A 23,409-nucleotide genomic window follows, 5' to 3' on the forward strand; every position below is an offset into this window, starting at 1 on the left:
ATGACTGTTGTAGCTGTTGCTTATGGGGCTGGGTATTTTTCTTGGGACCTGTGAGGGGGAACTCGGGATGTGAAACCAGTGGGAGGAGGGACCAGGTTGACACAGGAGCTGGATGAGCAGGAATGGGTGTGGAGGGGGAGCAGATTGAACAGGCAAGATGAGCAGGAGCTGTGAACTCCCACATTTTCCATTTTCCCCACACCCTAATCTTCCCACGAGGGCCAGACAAGAACAAGGTCAAACTGGTGGCTGCAACTAGGACAAATGATTCTGCTCTGTGGAGTTTGTTTGGAAGACACAAGAAAAAAATGTTGGAATGCACACCCAGAGAAATACTGTGTATGCCAGATATGTCCACATCCATTATATTTCATTTGATCCTTATGACAATCTTGGGCAGGCGTTCATTCTCCTTTTTAAAAGAAGATCAAACTGAGAAGCAGAGAGGCTAAACAAGTTGCTCAAGGTCACAGTAAGTGGCAGAACCAGATATGAAAACTCAGCCTCTTTTGGCCTAAGTCTGATGTCCTTTTCCCTATTTTGCCATGGCCCTAGATTAGATTTAACCACCCCCCCCCAGATGCTATCCATGTAGTTTTTGCTTGAATTACTTTCCTGATTCCTACAAAGAGGTGCTTGGTACAGGCAGCAAAAAGAGCTGCTTAAGATGAGCTATGATGAGCAGAGACTGCTGTGAGAATGAATGAAGGATCCTGCAGGACCTGAAGGAGCAACCCATTAACCACTGCGCCTCCTCCCCCACTGAGCATGTGACCCTGCAGTCCCTTCCCCCAACTGCTTGTGAGTGCAGTCTGCTTCGCAGCTGCTTTCTGTGTTTCCTCTTCTACCCTGTTGTTTCCTCTTTCCCTCCTTACAACGCAAACTGGTGTGTACCTCACTGGCTTGGGTGGAGCTGTCTGACTCAGGCTTCAGAGATTGATCGGAAAGGCAGCAAGGAGTTTGGAATAGTCTATATGCTTGGCTAAGGCCTTATTTCTTCAGTTGAAATAAACCAGTTGGGTGCTAAGGTTGAAGCTGGGCAGTCCCAGAAGACCAGCAAAATCAAGGTCAGACACCAGGGTTTGTGCCCCTGAAGCCCAGGATTCCCCCATCTGGTCGTTGTGAGGTTGGAATGTGTTGAGGGCTGGTGTTCCTGCTCTCCTTTAATAGTCTCTGCCATGATCATCCCTCTCATCCCCTGGGTCCTTTGTGCTCAGTGAGTCAAGGTGAAGCCTCCAGAGGACCTAACAGGGAAGGCCTCATCTTACCTCCCTGGGAGGGACCACGCTCTGCCTTCATCACCACACTCCCGTATGTGCTGTTCACACAGCCTTGCTTCAGAAGAAAATGGAACTTAAACCTGCTGGCCACCCTGCCAAGCCCCACGAATTTGGATTCTTGCTCAGCTACCCAGATTGTCAAAATGAAATGAAGCCGTGCCTTTTCATTCTGTCTGAGCACATAGGATTCCTCTACTCAACTTTCTCCTCAAGCAAGCCATCTAGCCTATACTTTCCTCTTTCCTAAAAAAAAAATATTCATCTTATCCACTAGTTTCATGTAGAAAGCTTTGGGTTTCCACAGCTATGACTAGTGGCTCTTTCTTTGGATTCCCTGGCTCTGGGACTGGCTGGTTGGCCCTTGGTCACCTTCATCTCTCTGAGCAGGTGCCCAAGTCTCACCTATAGAAAGGGGGACAAGAAGCATAGGATTTCCCTGACCTAAGAAAGCTTTGTACCATTGGTCCACAGACGCCCTCCGAGACCTGGCATGACCTTTTCCCATCTTGTATGCTGGGAGTCTGGTTCTGGACTCTGACCCTGTGCTATCTGTTCCCAGCAGGCCTTTCCTACTAGGATATCTCCTAGTGTCTGGAGGGCTTGGTAAGGGTGCAGGGGTTGTGGCAATGTTACCATTGACCCTGGCTTGGTTCTTATAGTGCCCAGCCCTCTATTCTTTTTAGACCTGCTGACCCCAGAACAGGCACACCCACAAAAGGGCCACCAAGTTCCATTTCCTCAGGGCAAGTGCCAAGGTCACCTGCAGATATAGCCAGTGCACCCTGTTGTGTGGTCTCCAGGGCAGCCCCAGACACCATCCAGAAAGTCCTGGTTGAGGAAGAGGGTGAGGGGATCAGTCACTGAGGGAGTTTTATAGTCCCCATTGGCTTTGCTGGTGGACAGGACTGTTAGAAAAATATTTGCAAAGCAACAAAGGTAGATGCAGAGGGTAGGGATAACTGAGTGGCCATCAGAAAGAGGGGCTGTTTCTATCTTCTCCAAAGGTCAGAGACCCTCGGCTGTACTTGTTCTTACTGGTTGTTTTATTTATTTGTATATTTGCTCTAGTATTAGTGGTGATAGGTCCTTTGCAGGGTCAGTCAGTTTGTTTTTTATCTCTTGCTACTGTGGCACGCTCTGTGCCCAGTTCCTATTCCAGATGCATTCTTAGTGCAAAGTCTTAACATGGTCAATAAAGCCATTATCATGCTCCTTTGAAAGAATAAGTTGGATTGTCAGCTAACAATTAAGAGATAGCTAGTCCCCCTCTCTATCTGACTTGGTTATTCAGTAACCAGTATCTGGTAGGGGGAGGTGGGATTCTAAGAAGTGCCACCTCTTGTCAACAGATTTAGAGGGTAATGAGGCAGCAAGCCCCACCTAGAACTACCTGCAAGCCTTGCACCTCATCACCCTTGGCCCTTGACCTGCTTGCCCAGCCTGGTCCTACACTGGGATTGCCATCCCTCTACTCACAGTTGTGCATACCTTGTACCCTGCTCCCCTTCTGGGGCCCCTTGATTCTCAAGGGAAGGGCTTGTGAAGAGAAGTGAAACCTTCCAGGTCCCACCCACAGCAGGAGAGCGTCAGCTCTCTGGCCTGCAAATTGAATGTGTGTTCATAAGCTTGACTCAGTTTAACCCAGCCCTTAATCTGACCTATGTCCTCAGGCCCCTTTGAATGATGATACCTGAGCCTTTTCTTGAGAACACCCTGACAAGTTTGCATGGAAAGAGCATCAGACTAGGAGGAGACCTGCCCTGCCATGCACTGTGCCAGTGTGGTGTGACGTTGAGCTCAACCCCTCCATCCATCTGGAGTCCAGGCTGGAAGTCCCAGAGGAATCCAATGCCAGGCTTAGCATCACACAGCACAGCTAAGGACCCCTAGCTCCAGGAATCACGACTCTCCTGCTCACTTTGGGGATCAAGTTTTCTTTTGGGGGGGTGGGGTGTATTGGGGATTGAGCTCAGGGGCACTTGACCACTGAGCCACATCCCCAGACCTATTTTGTATTTTATTTAGAGACAGGGTCTCACTGAGTTGCATAGCACTTTGCTGTTGCTAAGGCTGGCTTTGAACTGCCTCCTGCCTCAGCCTCCCAAGCCATAGGGATTACAGGTGTGTGCCACTCTGCTCATTGGAGAACAGGTTTTCTAGGAATTTGGGTGTAAGTCAAGCAGGCCTCTCAAGGAGGAGAGGGCTGGAAAATCATAGCATGCCAGTGTGGACCCTGCTGATCCTCCTGTCTGCCCCTGAGGGAAAGTGGGAAGGCCTCAGCAGGTCAGGGTCACTTCATTGTACCACTGCAGGCTCTCCATAGGCACTCCATCCACCTCAAGCAAGGTGAGGGTACTATTGGCTTCAGATATTTGTGTTCATGGGGACCCAGGTATGCCTCCTAGAGCGGTGGGGGAAGGGGCTGGAATCCAGGTTCTAGAAATCACAGTCTAGAAGAGTTTGGTACCAGTGACAGAGCAGCAAGGCCTGTCTCTGTGCCTCCAGCTCTTCTTCCTCATCTGTTAAGTCTGAAGCAATACTAACTTCTATTTTTAAATGCCTACTGGGTGTTAGGAATGTGATAAAACCTGTCAGTAACTCTAACCTGTCGGTAGCTCTGCGAGAAAGGTGATAAACTGCTTTTTAGAGGAGTGAAAAGGTTTAAGGAATGAATCCAGCTTTTGCCTGATTTCTAAGTCCTTGCTGTTTTCTATTATAGACATCAACTCCTTGAAATACACACCTAGGGGGGCCCAAGATGCTACTGTGTCCCCTGGGGTAGTTGGCAGGTAGAAAAAGCACAGGGAACAGACCCTGCGCTGAGGAAAGCTAGCTGGGGCTTCCCCCAGAATCAACAGGATAGAAGCCTGAGTGTTCCTAGGACTTTGCCTGGCTCCTGTCCAGAGCACCCTGACCTAGGTGTCCCTCAGTGACTTTCTATCCTCAAGAAATAGCCCAAACACCATTGGTTGGCACCCAAGGCCCTGCTTGGTCTTGGCTCTGCCTTTTTCCAGCCACTTTGTCTGTATTTGGCTCAGTCCCACCTTACAGATATCCGGAGCCATGCAAAGTTCCCTAAACAGGTAGTGTTATTTCACACCTCAGTGCCTTTGCACAAACTGCTTCCTCTCCCTGGCATATCTTTCTTCTGCCCAGCTATGATTGACTTGGCCTCTTCCTGCTTTTTTGTTTGTTTTTTTTTTTTTTTTTTGAAGACACAACTGAAGCCTCACCACTGGAATCTCTTTCTGAAAGACATTGCTCCCATTCTGTTGGGCCTGATATCCCTCCTCTATGCTCCAGTGTCAGGCAGGACTTCTTTATTTTATAGCACAGTCACACTGACTTTGTCTATTCCAGCAGGGCAAAGATCCTTCTTATGATTCCTCCTGCTATTTCCAGATCCTTAGGCTGACACCTGGGACATGGAAGGCACATGGGTGGACAGAAAAGCAGTCTCGTTTCTGCCAAGAGAATCAGGATGTTAGAAATGGACATGAATATGTCTGTCCTCTGGCACAGTTATCCTACCTGGAGTTGGAAAGCACAAGGATTCTGGAGGAAAGGGATATGGAGCAGATGAGGAGGTATAGCTGGGACCATAGCTAGGAGAAAGTCAAGGAGGGTAGGCTGAGGTTGTTGGTGGGCATCTCCTGGCATGTGGGAGTGAAGCAGTATGGTATTATTGGGGAGTAGGGGTGGGAACGGAAGGGTTGCTGGCAGCCAGGCTATCCCTTTGAGCCCTCTTTGTTTCTGCTCAGCTCCTGAGAGGGCTGGGTGTGCTTGCTGAGGTGTAGCCTGGCCTCCTGGCCACATCAGGCTCCATAGCTGGCAAAGACCCCATTGCCTGGCTTTTCAGGGGCCCCAGTGGGGAGGTCCTGGAGGTCTTTCAGATCCAGAAAGGATCTGATCTGTCACTATTGTGATAGTGACAGAGACCTAGAGATGAGCATAGGAGGATATTGTGTTCACTTGTCTTGTGAGATGGATGGGGTTGATGCTATATTCTGGTACAATTGAGGAGTGAAGCAGAGGCAGAATATGTTTACCCAATAAATTAGTGACAGGTGTCTCTGTCTTTCCAACTTTTCCCTGAATGAGGCAGCATCCCAGGCAAGGGCAGCATTGGTGTTCTCTAGGTGAAGTTTCCTTGCACCTACTTACTTGTTTGTAGAAGGTCAGCTAGACACCCTGTCCAAATTCTCTCAGAAAATTGACCTCAGCTTCTAGAAATCCCTGAACTAGGAGTTGTGTGCCATATGGCAACCAGTAGAACCAGAAAACTTTTCTGCCACTAAACTGCTAATGTCAGTCACCAGACAGGCACTTAGGATAGAATTCAAGCCTCTAGAAGACTCCTGTGATCCATTCAGGTGTCTTTGGGCAGTGAAATCCAGACTACATAGTTGGAATTGCATTTTTTGATGGAATGGAAAGACACTGAAAAATTTTATTCAAAGTAATGGAGAAGGCCATGTGTAACTTCATTCTCTTAAGAAGAAAAGCTTAGGGCTGGGAATGTGGCTCAAGTGGTAGCGTGCTCACCTAGCATGCGTGAGGCACTGGGTTCAATTCTCAGCACCACATAAAAATAAAATAAAGATATTGTGTCCACCTAAAACTAAAAGATAAATATTTTTTTTAAAAAAGAAGAAAAGCTTAAAATGGACAGAATGGAGTCAGAGACCCTCTTAAAAAGTGCAAATCCAGGGGTAAAGTGAGAAGGGAATTGATAGCCCAACCCAAATTTGGTCTTTGCTGAAATACTCTATTTCACAAGTGAGAGCCTGCATTGCTTCATGACATGTTTGAGGGAAGTGAGTTGGGGTTTGGGTGTAGATTCCCAGAGAGGACAGAGTAAGCATCTAGTATCTACTCTTAGATTCATGGGACTAAGGGATACAAAGATTTCCAGAGCCCTCTTACACACTTCTCATGAGATGTTTAATTGATGAACCAAAGAACTGGGTCTTCCTAATGCCTGGATATTTCTCTCAGGCTGGGGGGACCATTTTTTTTTAAGGTGCATTGAAAGCATCCACAATACCACTGAGCTGCATCCCAACCCCCATTCTGAGGTCTATTTTCCACTTTCTTTCTGGTTCTCAGCAGCTGCTGACTTGGCTCAGCTGATGGCCTGCTGTCAAAGCAGACAGTGACTCAGGCAGGCACTGCAGGCTCTTCCTTCCCCAGACCCTTAGGAGAGGAAAAGGGCCTAGGCTGCAGTGGAAATTTTGATTGGTGTCTGACTGGGACTGTTCTTTCCATCCCAGGCCAGTGGCTGAGATGCAAGGCAGGGGGTGGGCGAGGGCACATGGGATGTGTGTGCCACAGAGGGAAAGAATGATCTTTCTGTCTAGTGGAATGGACCAGCTTGAGACTATGAAGGAGAAGACTTGGGTTTTGTCACCAGCTGCCCCAGCTGACTCATCTCCAACTGAGGCCTGGACTGTCTGCTGTGTTCCAAGCTCAAAGCGACTATTGACCTCACTTTGAAGACAGACCCTCCTTCCTCTGCAGTTCCCTCCCACTCCTATGTTTCTGACATTTAAAAACCATCCCAGCTGGGTGTGGTGGAGCACACCTATAATCCCAGTGGCTCCAGATGCTGAGAGATCATGATTTCAAAGCAAACCTCAGTAATTTAGTGAGGCCCTGAGCAACTCAGTGAGACCCTGTCTTTAAATAAAATACAAAAAAAAAGAACTGGGAATGTGGCTCAGTGATTAAGCGCCCTTGGGTTCAATCGCCAATAAAAGCAAAAACAAAACCATCCCAGATCCCTGCCACCATCCCTGTGGCTCATACAGACACCCAGAAGCCCTTGCCTAGATTAGGCCACAGAGAAACAAAGGGGCTGGAAAGCAACAGGAGCAGGGGAGGTGCTTCCCTTTAAGGTGTGGGTGACTGGCCAGTCTATTAGAAACCTCAGGAGTCTATTAGAAACCAGGGAGATAATGCTCCCAGCAATCTGTCCTCTGCCCGGCTGTTCTGAGCCTCCCCCTGGCCTCTGCCCCTGAGAATTTGTGTCTAAAAGGGAACCTGGAGATAAAGAGTAAGTGGGCCTGAGGCCTTGGGGCTACCAGAGCAGGCACAGGGAGGCAGCTCCCAGCTGGGGTTTGGCTTCCTGCTGACCCAGATGCCTGGCTTCTTCTGCAGGTTCCGTGGCTTCACCCTGCTGCTCACCTTCCTCATTTATACCTGTTATCACATGTCCAGGAAGCCAATCAGCATTGTCAAGGTGAGGCTGGGTAGTAATGGAGAATGCAGGACATGCTGGGGCCAGCAGATGTGCACTTTAATGGAGTGGTCTTGTCCTCAGGCCATTACCTGCCTCTTTCCCTTTCCCTGGTCACAGAGACCACTCCTTCCCCGTGGCAGATACCCAAAGTTAGTAGCTCTTTTTTTTTTTTTTTCCCCCTCAGGAATATTTCCCTATGTGCTTCTTTTGAGTTTGTTCAGTGTTGGGGGTATGGATGGGATGAGAAGGCAGGGGTCCTGGGCGCTATTTGTCCTGCTTACCAGTCTGAGATAGCCACCTTTCCCTATATTCAGTCACTGTTAAGGAAGATGCGGGCAGAAGGGAACAAGGAATCTGGGGGAGCGGGGGAAGGCAGTGGTGCTGGTGTGGTTGGGGTAGGAGATCCTTCTTTTCTCTAAGCTGAGTGGGGTCTGGGATGATGAGATGACCCCTGACCTATGCAGATCATTGCCTCCCCAGAGCCGTCTGCACCAGAACTGCTCGGAGCTGATCAAACCCATCAATGATACCCACAGTTTAAATGATACCTCGTGGTGCAGCTGGAGTCCATTTGGTAAAAACAGAGCATGTTGTTCTTCTCCACTCCTGTTCCCTCTTCCTCAAGAAGGGGCTACCCAGAGCCAAAAAGGGCTTCCAAGTGGCAGGGGAAGCTAAGCAGTCAACTTTCTGTCTCTTCTGTCTGCTTTCAGATAAAGATGACTACAAGGAATTACTGGGGGCTGTGGATAATGCCTTCCTTGTGGCCTATGCCATCGGCATGTTTATCAGGTAAAGAGGGGCACAGCCTGTGCCCATCTAGAGTGGAATGGTTCAGAACTGCAGCCTCCCCTTGTCTAACCTGGGGGCAGCAGGCTGAAGGGTGAAAGCTGTTTGCTCCCTGGGTGGGAGTGAGGCCAAGACTTGTGCATAAACCATCAGCCTCCTTTCCTCACTGTGGCCACCAAGACTGCTCCTTCACCTGGTGGACTCCCACTGTTAGCCGCCCTTTTTCCTGGAAGATTTTCAAGATGCCCCTTTTGAGTTGACTTAGCCTTGGTGGGTGTGAAGCAGGATCCCTCTGAAGATGGCCCTAGATGTGGAGATACCCAGGAAGCTCCTATCCTGTGCTGTGTCTAAGGTTAGCCCAGCAAGCATGAATCTGGCAAAACCAGTTTGGAACTCACTGATAGGAATCACAGTTGAATAAGGCAGGGTCCTGCCTTCAAAGAGCTCACAGCCTAATGGGGCGACCCAGGCATCATCTGCTAATTACAAAATGGCAAGGTGGCTCTAGGATAGAGAAGGCCATCAGGTGCTCTGGAGTTCAGAATACTTACAGAGTTCAAGCAGGGATTGGAGAAGATGGAGTTGTGGAATGTTTCTTGGAGGATATGAGCCTTGAACTAGTAAAGAGGTCATGGGCCTGGTAGCAGAGAAGGGGATCTAGGCAAAAGGCACGGCATGAGCAAAATAAGGCAAGTGAGGAAACAGGTTTTCCAGAGAGGAGATTCCAAGGAAGTAACATAAGATGGAACTAAAGGATGAGGTCATGTGCCAAAGGCCTGTGTGTCAGGTTGTGAGGAGAAAAAGTGATTGAGAGTTTTTACCCCAGGTTTGTTTCAGGATAGATCAATCTGAGGGAGAAGTGAGAGAGAGCAAGATAGGTCATACCAAGGGGAGGCTTTTGCTTTTTTTTTTTTTTTTTTTTTTTTGGTACAAGGGATTGAACCCAGGGGATATACTTAACCACTGAACCACATCCTCAGTGCATTTTTAATATTTTATTTTGAGACAGGGTCTCACTAAGTTGCTGAGGCTGGCTTTGAACTCATGATCCTCCTGGCTCAGTCTCCTGAGCCCCTGGGATTATAGGCATGTGCCACTGTGCCCAGCCCAGAAAAAGCTTTGACAACAGACTAAGCTGCTGAGTGTGAGTTTCTACTGTGGTAATGAAGATGGAAGTCAGCACACTGCAGAATAATTTAAGAAGCAGAAAGAAGCTATATATGCAGCTCAGTGACAAAGCTTAGCATGTGCAAGGCCCTGGGTTCAATCTCTAGCACTGCAAACATTAAAAAGGTAGAATGGTGGGCCTCAGAGACTGAATGTGAGAGGTGGGAAGTGAGGAGAGGCAGAGTCTCCTGTGGCTCCCTGGTCTGTCTTGAGCAGCCAAGTGGGTTGGTGGTGCACTTCTCTCAGATCAGAGATCAGGCCAAGGAGCTGAGTGGTGAAAAAAAGGAAGAAGAATTCAGTTCAAGTATAGAATTTCAAATGTTTTGGGGACATCCAAGTAAAGATGTCCAGGAGGTGTCTGGATATGATCCTATAACTCTGGGGACCAGATCAGGACTGAAGATACACAGCTGGGACTATTGAGCATATAGGTGAGAGTTAAAACATAAAAGTGATGCAAGAGAATGCTCCCACAGGGAAATCATTGACAAAGAATGGCCAGCCACAAGGGAAGGAGATGAGCAACAGTGCCTTCACTGTATGGCCAGCAGTGTCAAATAAAGCAGAAGGAGTTGACTGGGTATTTGGCACATGCCTGTAATCCCGGCTACTTGAGATGGCTGAGGCAGGAGGATTGTAAATTCAAGGCTAGCCTTTTTAATTTTATCTCAAAATAAAATAAAATAAGACTGGGGATGTAGCTCAGTGATAGAGCACACTGGGTTCAATTCCCCATATTGGGGGGAAAAAAAGGCAGGAGTCCAGAAAGGGGGAGCTGAGGTGACAGCACAGAGGTCATTGATGTGAACTTTCAGTGGCTTGGGGTTAGGGGAGAAATGAGGTGGTAGTAGACATAAAGGATATTGACCATAAATCTAACTACTTTTTCTCCAGTGGAATTTTTGGGGAGCGGCTCCCCCTCCGTTATTACCTTTCAGCTGGAATGCTGCTCAGTGGCCTTTTCACCTCCCTCTTTGGCCTGGGATATTTCTGGAATATCCATGTACTCTGGTACTTTGTGCTCATCCAGGTACGAATCTCCATCTTGTCCTTGGGCCTTTGTTCCAATCACTAAAAGGGACCCCAGAGGCCACTATCCTTCCCATCTGTCCCCAGGTCACAACAAATGGAGATCTGGACTCACTCCCTGCTCCCACTTGAGTTCCCTCCATCACACCGTACACCCAACAGCCATGAATTATTAGCTCAGTAAATCTGCCCTGAACACAGCACTGAGATCCCTTCAGAAGGCATGAGAGGCTTGGTCTCTGCTCAATCTTGAGCTAGAGGAGAAATCAGCTCATGACATTGGGGTGTGGGTGGACAGGCATGTGAGGGAAGGGCAAGGTTTGTAGTGTAGGGTGTGGAAGGCCCCTCAGCGTCACATTGAACTTCCTCCACCCAGGGCTGTGGAGCATGGCCCAGGCTTGTTCTCACCCTCCATCCTCTCTCCCTACAGATCTGTAATGGACTTGTCCAGACCACAGGCTGGCCCTCAGTGGTGGCTTGTGTCGGCAATTGGTTCGGGAAGGGGAAGTGAGTATGACGAAGGAGGAGGGTGGGAAGGACCTTGAGGGCTGGGACTACCGAGATGATCACTCACGGCCCTCTGGTGTAAACTCAGGGGAAAGAGTAGAGAGTGCCTCCTCCGGTTGGTTGATGTCCACAGGCTGAGACACAAATGTTTCCATGGGAGCAGTGCTATTTCTGTCATCCATGAGGATTTAACCCATAGTTAAGGCAACCTTATTTACACTTTTTCTCAAAAAGAATGAATTTCCATTTTGAAAGAAGACAAAAAGAGGTCTATAAAAACTGGTTTTTGCTATCTTGAAAAAAAAAAGAAGAAAGAAAAAGAAAAAGTTGCCTTTGAGCAAGATTTCTCACCCTCAGAGCTATTGATATTTTGGGTTGTTCAATTCTTGGTCATTGGATGCTTATTAGATGGTGCGTAGTACATGCTTGGCATCTTCCCACTAGGTACCAGGAGCAAACCCTGAATTATGATACCCTCAAATTTCTAGATGTTACCAGATGTTCTGGGGGGGCACAATTGCCCCCCAGTTGAGGACCTCTGCTTTAGAGTAAGATTATGGTGCAGCAAAAGGGAAGAAAGAGTGGGGGCTCTACACTTTCTGTGTGGTGAGAGCTCTCACCTGTGCTTGCTCAGGGTGCTGGCAAAGAGGGGTGGAGCCCAGACCAGTTGCCTACTTGGCGACAGCCCGGCCCTCCTCCTCCTCACTGACTGTGTCTCTGGGGTTTTGCAAGTCTAGGAGGCTTGGGCACCTCCTAGAGGCTGTGGGCAGCCAGACTTACATCTTGGCCAGGGTCATTACTTTCTCTACACTTCTCCCCTTTCCTTCCCTCCCCTGCAGGCGGGGGTTCATCATGGGCATCTGGAATTCCCATACGTCTGTGGGCAACATCCTGGGCTCCCTGATTGCCGGCATCTGGGTGAACCAAGAGTGGGGTCTGTCATTTATTGTGCCTGGTGTCATCACAGCTATCATGGGCATTATCACCTTCCTCTTCCTCATTGAATGTGAGTGGACCCCACAGACCCCACTAGTGAGCCTCCCAGTTCTCTGTTTCTGGGAGAAGGCAGTAGATACACTGGAAAGATTGCTGGGCATGGGGTTGGAGGATCAGCTGTGTGTTGCTGAGACTCAGTTTTCTCATTTGCAAAATAATAATAATATCTACTCCCTGGAATGTCTGAAGGATTAAAGAAGTTACAAGGTATTTAAAATCTCTGGTTTTTCTGGGCACAGTGGTGTATGCCTGTAATCCCAGCAATTTGGGAGGCTGAGAATCACAAGTTCAAGGTCAGTCTCAGCAATTTACTGAAATCCTCAGCAGTTTAGCAAGACCCTGTCTCAAAATAATTAAAAAGGGTTGAGGATGTAGCTTGGTGCTAAAGTGCCCCTGCGTTCAATACCCACTACCACACACAAAAAGAGCTTGGCCTGTAGCAGCCCAGTCAACACTGGTTGGCTCTGAGAGGTGTGGGAAGGGGCAGGTGTGGTTGAAGGGCCATGCTCATAGAACCTAATCTCTTTCATTTGGTACATTTGACTGTTGTCTTCCCCAGTTTCTTTTCTTTTCTTTTCTTTTCTTTTTTTTTTTTTTTTTTTTTTTTTGAGAGGGGAAGGGGAGGTACAAGGGATTGAACTCAGGGGCAATTGACCACTGAACCCCATCCCCAGCCCTATTTTGTATTTTATTTAGAGACAGGGTCTCACTGAGTTGTTTAGCATCTCACTTTTGCTGAGGCTGGCTTTGAACTCACCATCCTCCTGCCTCAGCCTCCTGAGCCACTGGGGTTACAAATTTGCACCACTGTGCCTGGTGTTTTCCCCATTTTCTGACATCTTGTGAGGCCTTGTGAATTGGCAAGACTGGGTTTATAGCCACTTTGTAGTGCAAGAGGCAGTAGTGACATGGTAATTAGGAGAGCCAGGCCTAGAAAACTGGCCTCCTGAACCCCAGTGCCGATTCCGTCATGGAGGGGAGACCACACAGATGGTATAGCCAGCTTCCTGTACCAGCTGTAAAGTGAAAGCTGGCCTGCAGGAAGCTTCTTAGAAGATTTTTTTTTTCCAGACCCAGAAGATGTAGACTGTGCCCCTCCACAGCATCACGTGAGTGTGACCCCTCCCAGCTCTATCCCTGCCTTCCCTCCCCATGAATGGGGCTGGACCAAGGAAGATCTGGGAGTTGGAGGAGGGAGTTGTGCCCCTCCCCCGCTGCCATTGACTTCACAGACCCAGTATTAGGCCATTGGACTAACTGGCTAAAAAACCAGTGGGCCTGGCAGAGTCAGTCCTGTCCAAGAAAGAGATGCACACCTCCTCCTGCTCACCTGGGCCACGCTCTAGCTGGATAAGGGGGTATATGGACCAGCTTTCAGTGAGGGCTCTTCTCTTTTGCACAGGATGGGTCAGACAAGGACCAGGACAACCCTGAGGACCCTGAAAACAGTCCCTACCCTAATAGGGAGACCATCCAGGAGACTGTGACCAGCTGCTCCAAGGAGCCATGCGCTGAGCCTGTGGCCATCAGCTTCCTGGGGGCACTCAAAATCCCGGTGAGAAGTTTGTGGAATGAAGGGAGAGAGGGATTTTCTAGATTTTTCCACTGAATATCAGAAGATGGGATGGGAGGTGACTAATGATTTCCAGAATTTCCTTATGAGAGAGGTGGAGGGAAAGTAGTGGGCTTGGGGAGGGCGGTCTGGGAGACTTGACACAGCATGGAGCAGCAGGCATGTTGCTTCCTTCGGGATTAGGTGTGGGTATGAGTTTGTTTTGTGGAAGGTGATAAACAGTCCCAGGGTAGTGCTGAGCCACCACCAGATGGTGGATCTCTTGGACCCTGTTCCATTGTGACCTTCTTTATGCTCCCCAGGGTGTGATCGAGTTCTCTTTATGTCTGCTCTTCGCCAAACTGGTCAGTTACACCTTCCTCTACTGGCTGCCACTTTACATCTTCAATGTGGGTAAGTCCAAGGGACAGAAGGGCTAAGAGCAAGAGATCTCCAAGGAAAGCAAGGCTACTTCTGGTGGGGGAGGAAGCCACTGTGGCACTGTGTGAGACTCCAGTGTGCTGAGCTTCAACTAGGGCATGAGGAGATTTATTTAATTTTTTGTTTAAGTGGGAAGCTCTGTACATTATACCTAGACCCTGAGTCCAGCTGAGTTCACCCTGACTCCAAAGATCTGTTCTACCATCCTCCCTTGTCTTCCTCAGCCTGAGAGTAAGAAAAACATCCCACTCCAGGCTGCTTGGCTCACAGGTGGATGGAGCTGGGTGCTGGAAAGGTCTACCATGAGTGCTTCCCCAGCCCAAAGAAGAGGCCTGCTGCCTGGCAGTAACCACAGGGCCCTTCTTCTTCTTCTTCTTTGTTTTGATGGGCCTTTATTTTGCTTATTTATTTATATTCGGAGCTGAGAACTGAACCTAGTGCCTCACACATGCCAGACAAGCACTCTACCACTGAGCCACAACCCTGGCCCCAAGGGCCCTTCTTCTATGGGTCCTATGCGTCTGTATTGAGTTCTGCTGGTCTGCTTTGGGGGAGCTGCCCCATGTCATGGGATACTTTTCCCTTCCCCTGCTCAGGGATGTACAGATGAAGGGAGATCACTTGTGATATTGAAAAAGAGTGTTTGAGGGCTGGGGATGTGGCTCAAGCGGTAGAGCGCTCGCCTGGCATGCGTGCGGCCTGGGTTCGATCCTCAGCACCACATACCAACAAAGATGTTGTGTCCACCAAGAACTAAAAAATAAATATTAAGAAAAAGAGTGTTTGATATCTCCTTGACCTGGGCCTCTGCTTTTCCTTGAGCGGGGGTCTCTATCTAGCATGCTTCACCTTCCCAGACCCTGGGAGCCTCAAAACTCTACCTCTCACTCAGGACCTCTCACCCAAGGCTGCTCGATTCCCTCAGCCCTGGGGAGGGACGATGTTGCCCACAAATGTTACCACATTTGTGCTTGCTCTGAATAGGAGTCCTTGTGGATTAGTCATGGCCAGATCTCAAGCTGCGTCTTGCCCTTTAGCTCTACATTGGGGGCCCCTCTTGGTAATACTGGTAGAGTTCTGGGGCAGTTTTGTGGACACTGTGACTTTTTGTTTTAAGGCCTTGGCTCTGACTTCAGAATATGAGTCAACATTGTGGGAGGGCTACAAGTCAAGCTTCTGGACATTCCTTTTTCTAAGCCTAGAACCAAGGCCTGGGCCCAAGTTCCCCATTTCCCTGCAATTCTTCTTCTTGCTCTTTACATTAGTAGAGCCCTAAGGTGGCTGGGAAGGGCACTTAGTGGAACCTGCTGTTAGGTCAGGAGTGGAACAGGGCGAGTGGCTGATTGGGCTGAGGCTCAGTGAGAGTGACTGCAACACTCCAGGGGGAAAGATGGCTCTTGGGGTGGGGTTCTAAGGACCCAGATCCCAGCTTTGTGAGACAAGGTCTTTTCTAAGAGGTTAAAGTCATCCTCCAGGGGAGAAGGGCAGTGCAGGACTGAAAACCAGAAAGACTATGTCCCAAACTGCTGTAAAGCCACTCTGCAGCCCTGGCAAATCACTGTGCCATGAGCTCTCAGCTGGAAGATGGGGCTGAATCAGGGCCCTGTAGGGATTATTCTGCAGCATGCAGAATGCTTGCCCTGAACCCCTGGGTGTCTGACCATGTATTTGTGTTTTCTAAAGCTCACTTTGGTGCCAAGGAGGCTGGGGACCTGTCTACGCTCTTTGATGTTGGTGGCATCATAGGTGAGGCCCTGACCTGCTCTACCAGTGGGCTTCCCTGATTCTCCTTAGGGGCAAAGAAAGAAGAAGTAGGTCCAATGGGCTGTGCCTGGCCAGGTGGCTCTAGAGAACAGTCTTCTCTGCTCCTGCAGGGCTGGATAGGCTTAAGAAAGATGGCTTGTGTGGTTTCTCATAGTAATGGGTGCCAGGGAGGGATGTGGAGGGAGACGCTCTGCTGGTCCTTGATGTCAGGTGCAGGCCAAAGCTGAGTAGGACAATGGGGGGAAGCTGGGCAGCAGGCAAGGGGATGGCGTCCTCCTGTCGGAGGGCAGTGTGTAAGTGGTGTGTGTTCCAGGTGGCATCATGGCAGGGCTCATCTCTGACTACACCAACAGCAGGGCCACCACTTGCTGCATCATGCTGATCTTGGCTGCCCCCATGGTGCGTATAACCTCAAGGGCCAAGTGCCTATGAGTAGATGTCACAGGCCTCTGACCTGTGTGCCCATCTCTACATTTATGCATACAGCTGTCTCTTGTACATGTGAGTGTACTCCCTGTGCACACCTGGGAGGAGAAGAAGTGAGGGTCAGAAGAATCAGGCCCCTGGGAAAGAGACCAGGACTGGGAATTTTGGAAAGGGATTAATTATTATTTGACCTTGATAGAGAAGACTAGCTACGAAACTTCTTGACCAAGAAAAGGGAAAGAGATTGAGGTTAGATAGGAGAGAAGGCTTTTTAAGAAAAAAGTCATGTTTAGATCTTCCATCCCTGGGTTGCTTAAAGACCTGAAAAGTCTGGGTGTAAGCGGGAGGAGGAATAAGGTGACATCTGGTGTTCCAGATCAGGAAAGGGCTGTTCTAGCCCATCCAGGGGAACCTGGATGTGACTCTGCCTCCCTCCTCCTCTCACAGATGTTCCTGTACAATTACTTTGGCCAGAATGGGATTGTCAGCTCCATAGGTGAGTGGGCATTGCAAGTTCTGTTAGGCCACAGAAAAGTCCCTGCTTTGGGAGCCCCATGATGCTGGTGTGGGGGTATGAAGGGTAAGAGCTAGGAGGCCTGAGACCTCGAGGTGTCATCTACTTTGAGACTCACTTCTAACTGCACTATTTCTGCTGCTGTCCAGTGATGCTGATTATTTGCGGGATGCTGGTCAATGGCCCTTATGCACTTATCACCACAGCGGTCTCTGCTGATCTGGTAAGCAGGCCACCCCCAACCCAGTGCACCAAGGACCACTCTGGGGACTTGTTCAGGGCTTCTCTCTCCATGGCCACTTTCCCATATCCCTTTTCCCATCTCCTGTCCTACAGGGACAAGATCCTTAAAGTCCTTGAGAACCCAGCACAGATCCCTTTCCTCAACATCCAAGCCCTAGTCACTACACTCCCCAGTGAGCCTCCCCCGTCCTGGTCCTACTTGGTGCTGCTACTTAGCTCAGTCCTCTCACTCTGCTTCTCTCCTCAGGGCACTCACAAGAGCCTGAAGGGCAATGCTAAGGCCCTCTCCACTGTCTCAGCTATCATCGATGGCACGGGCTCCATAGGTCTGTGATGTTAATTTGGCTTTTGGCATCTGGACCAAGCCCTGTCTTGGACAGACTGTTGGATTACCCTCAGGTGGACAGGGAAGGTAAGGCCCACTTCTCATGAGGCTATGCTTTGATAGGTGCTGCTCTGGGGCCCTTGCTGGCTGGACTCATTTCCCCCACAGGCTGGAACAATGTCTTCTACATGCTCATCTCTGCTGACATCCTGGCCTGCTTGGTAAGCATTGTTGGGATACACCAAGGGGTATCAGAAGGGTTTTTTTGTCTCCAACAAAAAACCCTGTACTGGGGGTTCTAGGGCAACAAGAGCAGCAGTTCTTTGCTCAGAACTACTTTGCAAATGGGGTGACTCCTTTCTCTGCTGCCAATGCATTGGTCAACTGACCCTGGGAGCTATGTACTGATGCTCACGGTGCCCCCCTTCCCTCTGTGCCTTGGACTCCCCACAGTTGCTCTGTCGGTTGGTGTACAAAGAGATCCTGGCTTGGAAGTCATCCCTGAGCAAAGGCAGAGGGTGAGTCCTCCTAACAGTGGAAGCCCCACTTCTCCCGACCTCATTCTTTAGGCAACCCACCTGGTGCTCAGTTACTCTACACCCATTCTGAAGCTAGACCAGCCCAGACCTCAAGAACACTGAGCCAGCCCCTCCATGAAGTGCTGTGTGAATCCCTGCCCCACCCCAGACCCACTAACCTGTCCTCTGTTGTCCCCATGTGTCTCTGTAGCTCTAGTCTGGCCCTAACCCATCCGCGATAGTATTTTCCTCAAGTCCCACAACTTTTGTGAGTATTTTCTTCAAGTCTGCGATTAGTGTGCCACTAGAACATGGGCTGCATGCAAATCCTCTCCCTTCCAATGTGATTTTTTCTTTTCTGACTTTCTCTTTTTTCTTGGGAGCCAGGTCCAAAGATAACCTGGACAGAGCATGGTGCTTGGAAAATGTTTCCCAAGGGGTCTGAGATGCTACCAAGGATGGCAGCCTCTTCCCTGAGGGACAGCATTAAGGGCATCCTCTAGGACAGAGGGGGCAGAGATGGGAAATCATTTTCCCTCTGAACTTAGGCCTATCCACATGTGCTTCCTGAAGTTCAGAAACAAAGGTCATCTGGTCCCTCTGTCCAGGGTGTGCAGAAAAAAAGCAACTACCAATCAGAGGCTCTGAAACAAAATTTGAATCAATCATCTGTTGGTAACCTGGTGTGCTGTCTGCCTGATGTCCAGTGGTGGTGGTTGTAGGGGTGGCAGGAATAGGTTAGTGGCTGAGGCAGGGGCTGGTCAGAGGCTGACACTGTCTGCTGGTGCTGGTGGTTGGACAACTTTCCCTGTGGCCTTTTGGCTCTCTTTCTGAGCAGGAGCCTCTTGCTCATGAGGAACTGGTTGGAGCCTAGACTAGGGTTGGATATGAGGAAGAGCCCCCTGGGGTCATGGTAACCCACACAGTATCGTGGAAACATTTCTGGGAAACACTTCTGCTTTAGAAAGGCATCACACAAGGAGAAAAACTGAGAGCAGGAAGCAAACTACAGTTTGTAGGAAGCATTCACAGGGTTTGTCCTGCTCTGGAGGAGGGGAGCAGGGAGTTAGATAGCTTGATTTAGCTCCTTCCACCTGTATTCCTTAGGCCAGGTTTGACGAGGGGAAAGGGAAAAGAAGGAATATTTAGTGAGCATTGCTGTGTGCCTGAAATGGAGTTGAGCTTTAGATATAGTAGCTCGCCTCTCAACCATATAAAACAGGTAGTATCATTTAGAATGAGGACCCAGTTCTGGAACAACCTAAGAAGGACCCATATCTGTAGGGGTTTGTTTTGTGCATTGCTGCCTTTCCAAGCTAGTCCTTCTCCATGGAAGGCATGTGTGGGTGTGTAATAATTTACTGGAGTGGAGAGAGCACTGGGCTGGGAATGTTGAGTCCCTGGACAGTCCTGCATTTTCTGCTCACTGATCTCTAAGATTGTGGGCACTCCCTCAGATTTCCTGAATCCTTATGCAAAAATGGGGATGCTTATCTCTAAATACAGGCAAGGATGACCTGAGGTTGAGGCAAGATGAGATCTGTGATATTGCTCTGTAAAGCTGTCAAATGTGGCATAAACATTGTGAGGTTTTCTCCATATTATTCCCTGCCCTAGAGGTAAAAGGGAGCCCTAATTCCAGGGAACAGAGATGAAAGGCAGGAGCTTATTAAGTTGTATCTCACTTTCTGTTCCATTTTCACTTTTCTTCATACAGGTATAAAGAAATATGAAGCCTCGATTGGAAAAGAAGTGTGGAGGGTCCCTGTTGGGTCCCCAAAGCACTCCACATGTGCAAGACAATGGAAATTTCTACTGACAGGTGAGGCAAAGCCTCCTGATCCAACACCAGCCGACTCAGCCCAGCCTAGCCCAACCCATGAAGCTGCTAAGGGTACAGAAAATTCTCTGTGGGAAGGGACTGCCAAGCCAAGGACATAAAAGGCTCAAGGACTGAGCTCTGAGAGCTGCAAGCAGAAGGGATGGGATCAGAGCAGGAGGGAAGGACATGCAGACTACTGCTTATTCAGATTCCATGACTGAAGGCAAAGACTATAGGACCAAGGCCTGGAAAAGGTGTCTCTTCTTCGCATGTTCAATTCTCATTTCTGTAATCACCCAGTTCCTGTAGGAATCATCTCTCCCGTTTCATAGGTGCCCAGCCTCTCTTTGTCTCTTTGTCCACAAATCAGTCTTCTCTGTGTATTTACCCAAGTTGGGTCCTCTTATTCTACCCCCATTTGATCCTGTTGATAACTTCTTAGGCCATTTTGATTAAAGCTTATGGCTGTTCTTCCAGGGCCAAGACTATGGTAGAGCAAGAGAGCTGCCTCAGTAAGGGGGCACTTACTCTTGGGCTTGTGTGTGTGCCCATCCTGACAGCTGAATGCCTGTTTGCCTCACCCTGGTCCTTAGCCCTTGATGATGCCTCAGTGGACAATGATATCAGTGTCAGTGTTATGGGAACTGATGGGGTGAGGCACGACTGAGAATCCTAGCATGTGTGGTACACGCTTTGAGAATGCCAGTGTGTACTGAGTGTGTACTGTACACCAGCTCTATCATAGGAATGAAGTAGCCAATGCACAGTTGAAAAGGATTCTCACCACTAGCACAAGTACCAGGATGACAAGAAATGAGGGTGTCGCTGGTTCTTTTGAGCAGCTGCTAACGTGCTGTTGCTTGGAGCTGTCAGCAGCCCCTTTCTATCCAGTGTTCTGATGTGCCTGCTTCTACACCAGGTCCTGGGTGTGACACGCCAGGCAGACTCCTGGCATTTTCAACTGACTTCTATAGCTACCCATCAGTACTAATATAGATTTCCTTTGCCAGCTGTGCTGTGCTAATCCTTGATAGGTCCTGGCCCAGCAGCAGCAAGCAGGGTTCACAGGGTTTGTTGAACTAGGGTCCCAGGAGCACACATTTGGTGTGCATTCATGGAGGGCATGCTAATGACATTGATGACTTGTGGAACATGCTGGAAGCCTCCAGCCTCATAGAAGATACAGCCTTTGTATTTACTGGGATACTGGGTGGGCTGGTGCGGTACCCTGGATACATAGGTTAAAATAAGTTGTGTTTGCTACAGTGGTAACACCTAGGGGAGTCTCATGTGCTTGATACACACTTTGGCTCTGGAAGGAGTCAGTCAGAGATATCTAAGTCTTCAGAGCCTACAGGGGCAGGACCTATGATATATGACTTTATGTTCAGAATTTATGATTACTTCTCATAAGACCGGAAAGATTTATCTGACTTTAACACCTAGGAGGGATAGGCTTAAGGAGAAGCTGTGTTACTTCTAAGAGCCACTAGATGGTGATACAATCCTGTGGTAGAGCCCAGCGTGGGCAGGTGTTGCAGCCCTGCTTCCTGGAAGGGAGAGTGCAGAGGTTTCCTTACTGGCCCTCTATGCTGGGGATGATGGTCAGGGGAGAGGGTATGGCTCTTCTGGAGGTCTTCTCTTCCCTTCCTTCACTGTTAACTAGCTTTACACCTATTTCCTCTTCTAAAAAATGGTAATAACATTCCCTACCTCATAGGAGTGGTGTGGAAAGGAGATCATACCCTTAAGGAACTTGTCTCATCAGGGATAATATAAGGGATATGAATGGGCTTATAAATGACACAAGCCTCCCGCTGCCACTTGCAGCATTTTATCACCTCTGCTCTCATCCATCCTCTTCCCCAATCTGCTGCATAGCACTGGTGTCTGTCATAAATGGATGCCATACTGCTCTACTAAGGCTAAACTCCCACAGGACAAAGGAGTGAAGAAAGAAAAAGGCAGCCCACCTGTCACGTTTCTAAGCTTGTCCCTTCCTGCCCACCTCTCACTATTTGCAGCAACTGAATCAGTTGAGCATCTGCCTGTTTAGCCAACAACTCTTAAGGCGATGTGAAGGGAGGCTCCAGCACTAGGATCTCTGGGAAATGAACAAGACATATCAGCTCCTCTCAGCAGATAAGTCTGGCACTGGAGAGAAGCAAGAAACACTGTGGGGCTCAGAGCATGGCCTTGGAAATGAGGGCTTGGGCTGTGGCTGGGCAGTTGGGGAAAGCTCCAAAAGCTGGGGGTTCCACAGTGCTGAGATCTGCCCCTTGGCACTCACCATTAGGGCCAGGCTGCCCGCCCTCCTCAGCTCTGGGCATTGGCTGTTCACTAGAGGCCTGGTACCTGCCTTCTCTCTGGGCCTCTGCACTCACACGGGGCTAATGCAGGAGCATTACGTTAATTAGTTATTCATTTAATTTAACTTCACATTTGGTCTCAATTAAGCTTAAAATGTTCTTCCTCGTAGATGCTACAATAGCACTTGTAATTAAAAAGCAATAATTCTTTGCGTTTCTCCTTTAGAGATCCATTGGGAGGTTGGCTAGTGTGTGTGGGACTAGTGTTGGTGGAGGGGTGTTGGGGGAGGAGGAGGTAAGAAGCAATGGAAAGAAAGGGAAAGAAGCTCTCAATAGAGCTTAGCATTATGAAGCTGCCATGAAGACTAGTAATTGGGAGGAGAAACTCAACATGCCATGGGGATCTGGGATTGAGGTGTACAGAGTGGCTGCAGAGAACCCTAGGAAGTGGATAAAACAACAGAACTTGCACATAAGGTTGTGGGAATGAGGAGAGGGCCAATGGAGCGTAGGAGACATTCCTGATAGCTGGAAGATGGGACCATATATTCCATAGTAGGTAGATAGAATGTGTTCCCTCCCCACAAGAGATGTCTGTATCCTAATTCCCAAAACCAGTAAATATGTCACTTTACCTGTCAGATGTCACAAAAATTGTGGAGGCACTACCCCACCTTGCTAGGTGGGCCCATGTAACCACAGGGCTCCTTATAAATCAGAGAGAGAAGCAGGAGTGTCAGCTGGAAGATGTTATCCTGCTGGCTTTGAAGACTGAGAAAGCATCCAATGGCCAGGGAATGTGGGCAACTTAGAGAAGCTGGAAAAGGCAGGGAATGTATTTCCCCCTAGAGTCTTCAAAGTCTTGTCTTTAGCTCCATGAAACCCATTTCTGACTTCTAACCTCCAAAACCGTAAGATAATAAATTTGTACTATTTTAAATCATTGAGTTTGTGATAATCTGTCACAGCTGCAGTAGGAAACTAATGAAGATTCTTTATAAAATTGAAGATGATCAATTTAAATACAGGAAGACAAAAGAAATCCCCAGCTTTGCTGGGGTTGTGGCTCAGCAGTAGAGGGCTCGCCTAGCACATTCAAGGCCCTGGGTTCAATCCTCAGAACCACATAAAAATAAATAAATAAAATAAAGGTATTGTGTCCAACTACAAAAAAAATAAATATTAAAAAGAAAAGAAATACCCAGCTTAAAAACAAGCAGAGGGCTTGGCTATGTAACATTTACGCACAGTGTCCTTTACATTCGTCTTGAAAACTTCATCTATTGGCTGCTCAGTTGTTTAGTATTTCTGAGCGAGGAGGAAGCCTCAGCCTAATAGAGTGAGACATTCCCAAAATGCAAGGTTGACCAGTGAAGTTGTCTCTGAGGTCCCATGTGTCTTTTAACTGCTCTGCCCCAGACTGTTGCCAAACTCCTAAGATTCTGGATTTTCCACCACACTCAGCTGCTTTTCCTTGGTGTTTTTATCA

General features: G+C 48.7%; 1 protein-coding gene across 9 annotated transcripts in view; it reads left to right on the top strand.

The window, feature by feature from the left end:
* Positions 1-23,409, top strand: part of Slc37a2 (solute carrier family 37 member 2) — a 38,633-nt gene that overhangs the window by 5,721 nt on the left and 9,503 nt on the right. For 3 of the 9 annotated variants that reach the window (XR_013437969.1, XR_013437970.1, XR_013437971.1), the window contains exons 2-18: positions 7,440-7,521; positions 8,232-8,310; positions 10,369-10,504; positions 10,934-11,010; positions 11,850-12,016; positions 13,078-13,115; positions 13,409-13,561; positions 13,882-13,972; positions 15,683-15,745; positions 16,077-16,162; positions 16,637-16,685; positions 16,853-16,926; positions 17,194-17,272; positions 17,395-17,492; positions 17,725-17,789; positions 18,001-18,057; positions 19,507-19,611. Coding sequence is in view for 3 of the 9 variants with exons in the window: in XM_040285498.2 (XP_040141432.1) it covers positions 7,440-7,521; positions 8,002-8,095; positions 8,232-8,310; positions 10,369-10,504; positions 10,934-11,010; positions 11,850-12,016; positions 13,078-13,115; positions 13,409-13,561; positions 13,882-13,972; positions 15,683-15,745; positions 16,077-16,162; positions 16,637-16,685; positions 16,853-16,926; positions 17,194-17,272; positions 17,395-17,492; positions 17,725-17,789; positions 18,001-18,031 (1,462 nt within the window). In the remaining 6 variants the exon portion in view is untranslated. Of the gene's footprint in view, positions 1-7,439; positions 7,522-8,001; positions 8,096-8,231; positions 8,311-10,368; positions 10,505-10,933; positions 11,011-11,849; positions 12,017-13,077; positions 13,116-13,408; positions 13,562-13,881; positions 13,973-15,682; positions 15,746-16,076; positions 16,163-16,636; positions 16,686-16,852; positions 16,927-17,193; positions 17,273-17,394; positions 17,493-17,724; positions 17,790-18,000; positions 18,058-19,506; positions 22,864-23,409 lie in introns of those variants that run through there. The other 6 variants (XR_013437973.1, XR_013437974.1, XR_013437972.1 and 3 more) reach the window with 4 other exon arrangements.

This window comes from Ictidomys tridecemlineatus, chromosome 4 (genome assembly GCF_052094955.1).
Source record: "Ictidomys tridecemlineatus isolate mIctTri1 chromosome 4, mIctTri1.hap1, whole genome shotgun sequence".
NCBI classification, from domain to species: Eukaryota; Metazoa; Chordata; class Mammalia; order Rodentia; family Sciuridae; genus Ictidomys; species Ictidomys tridecemlineatus.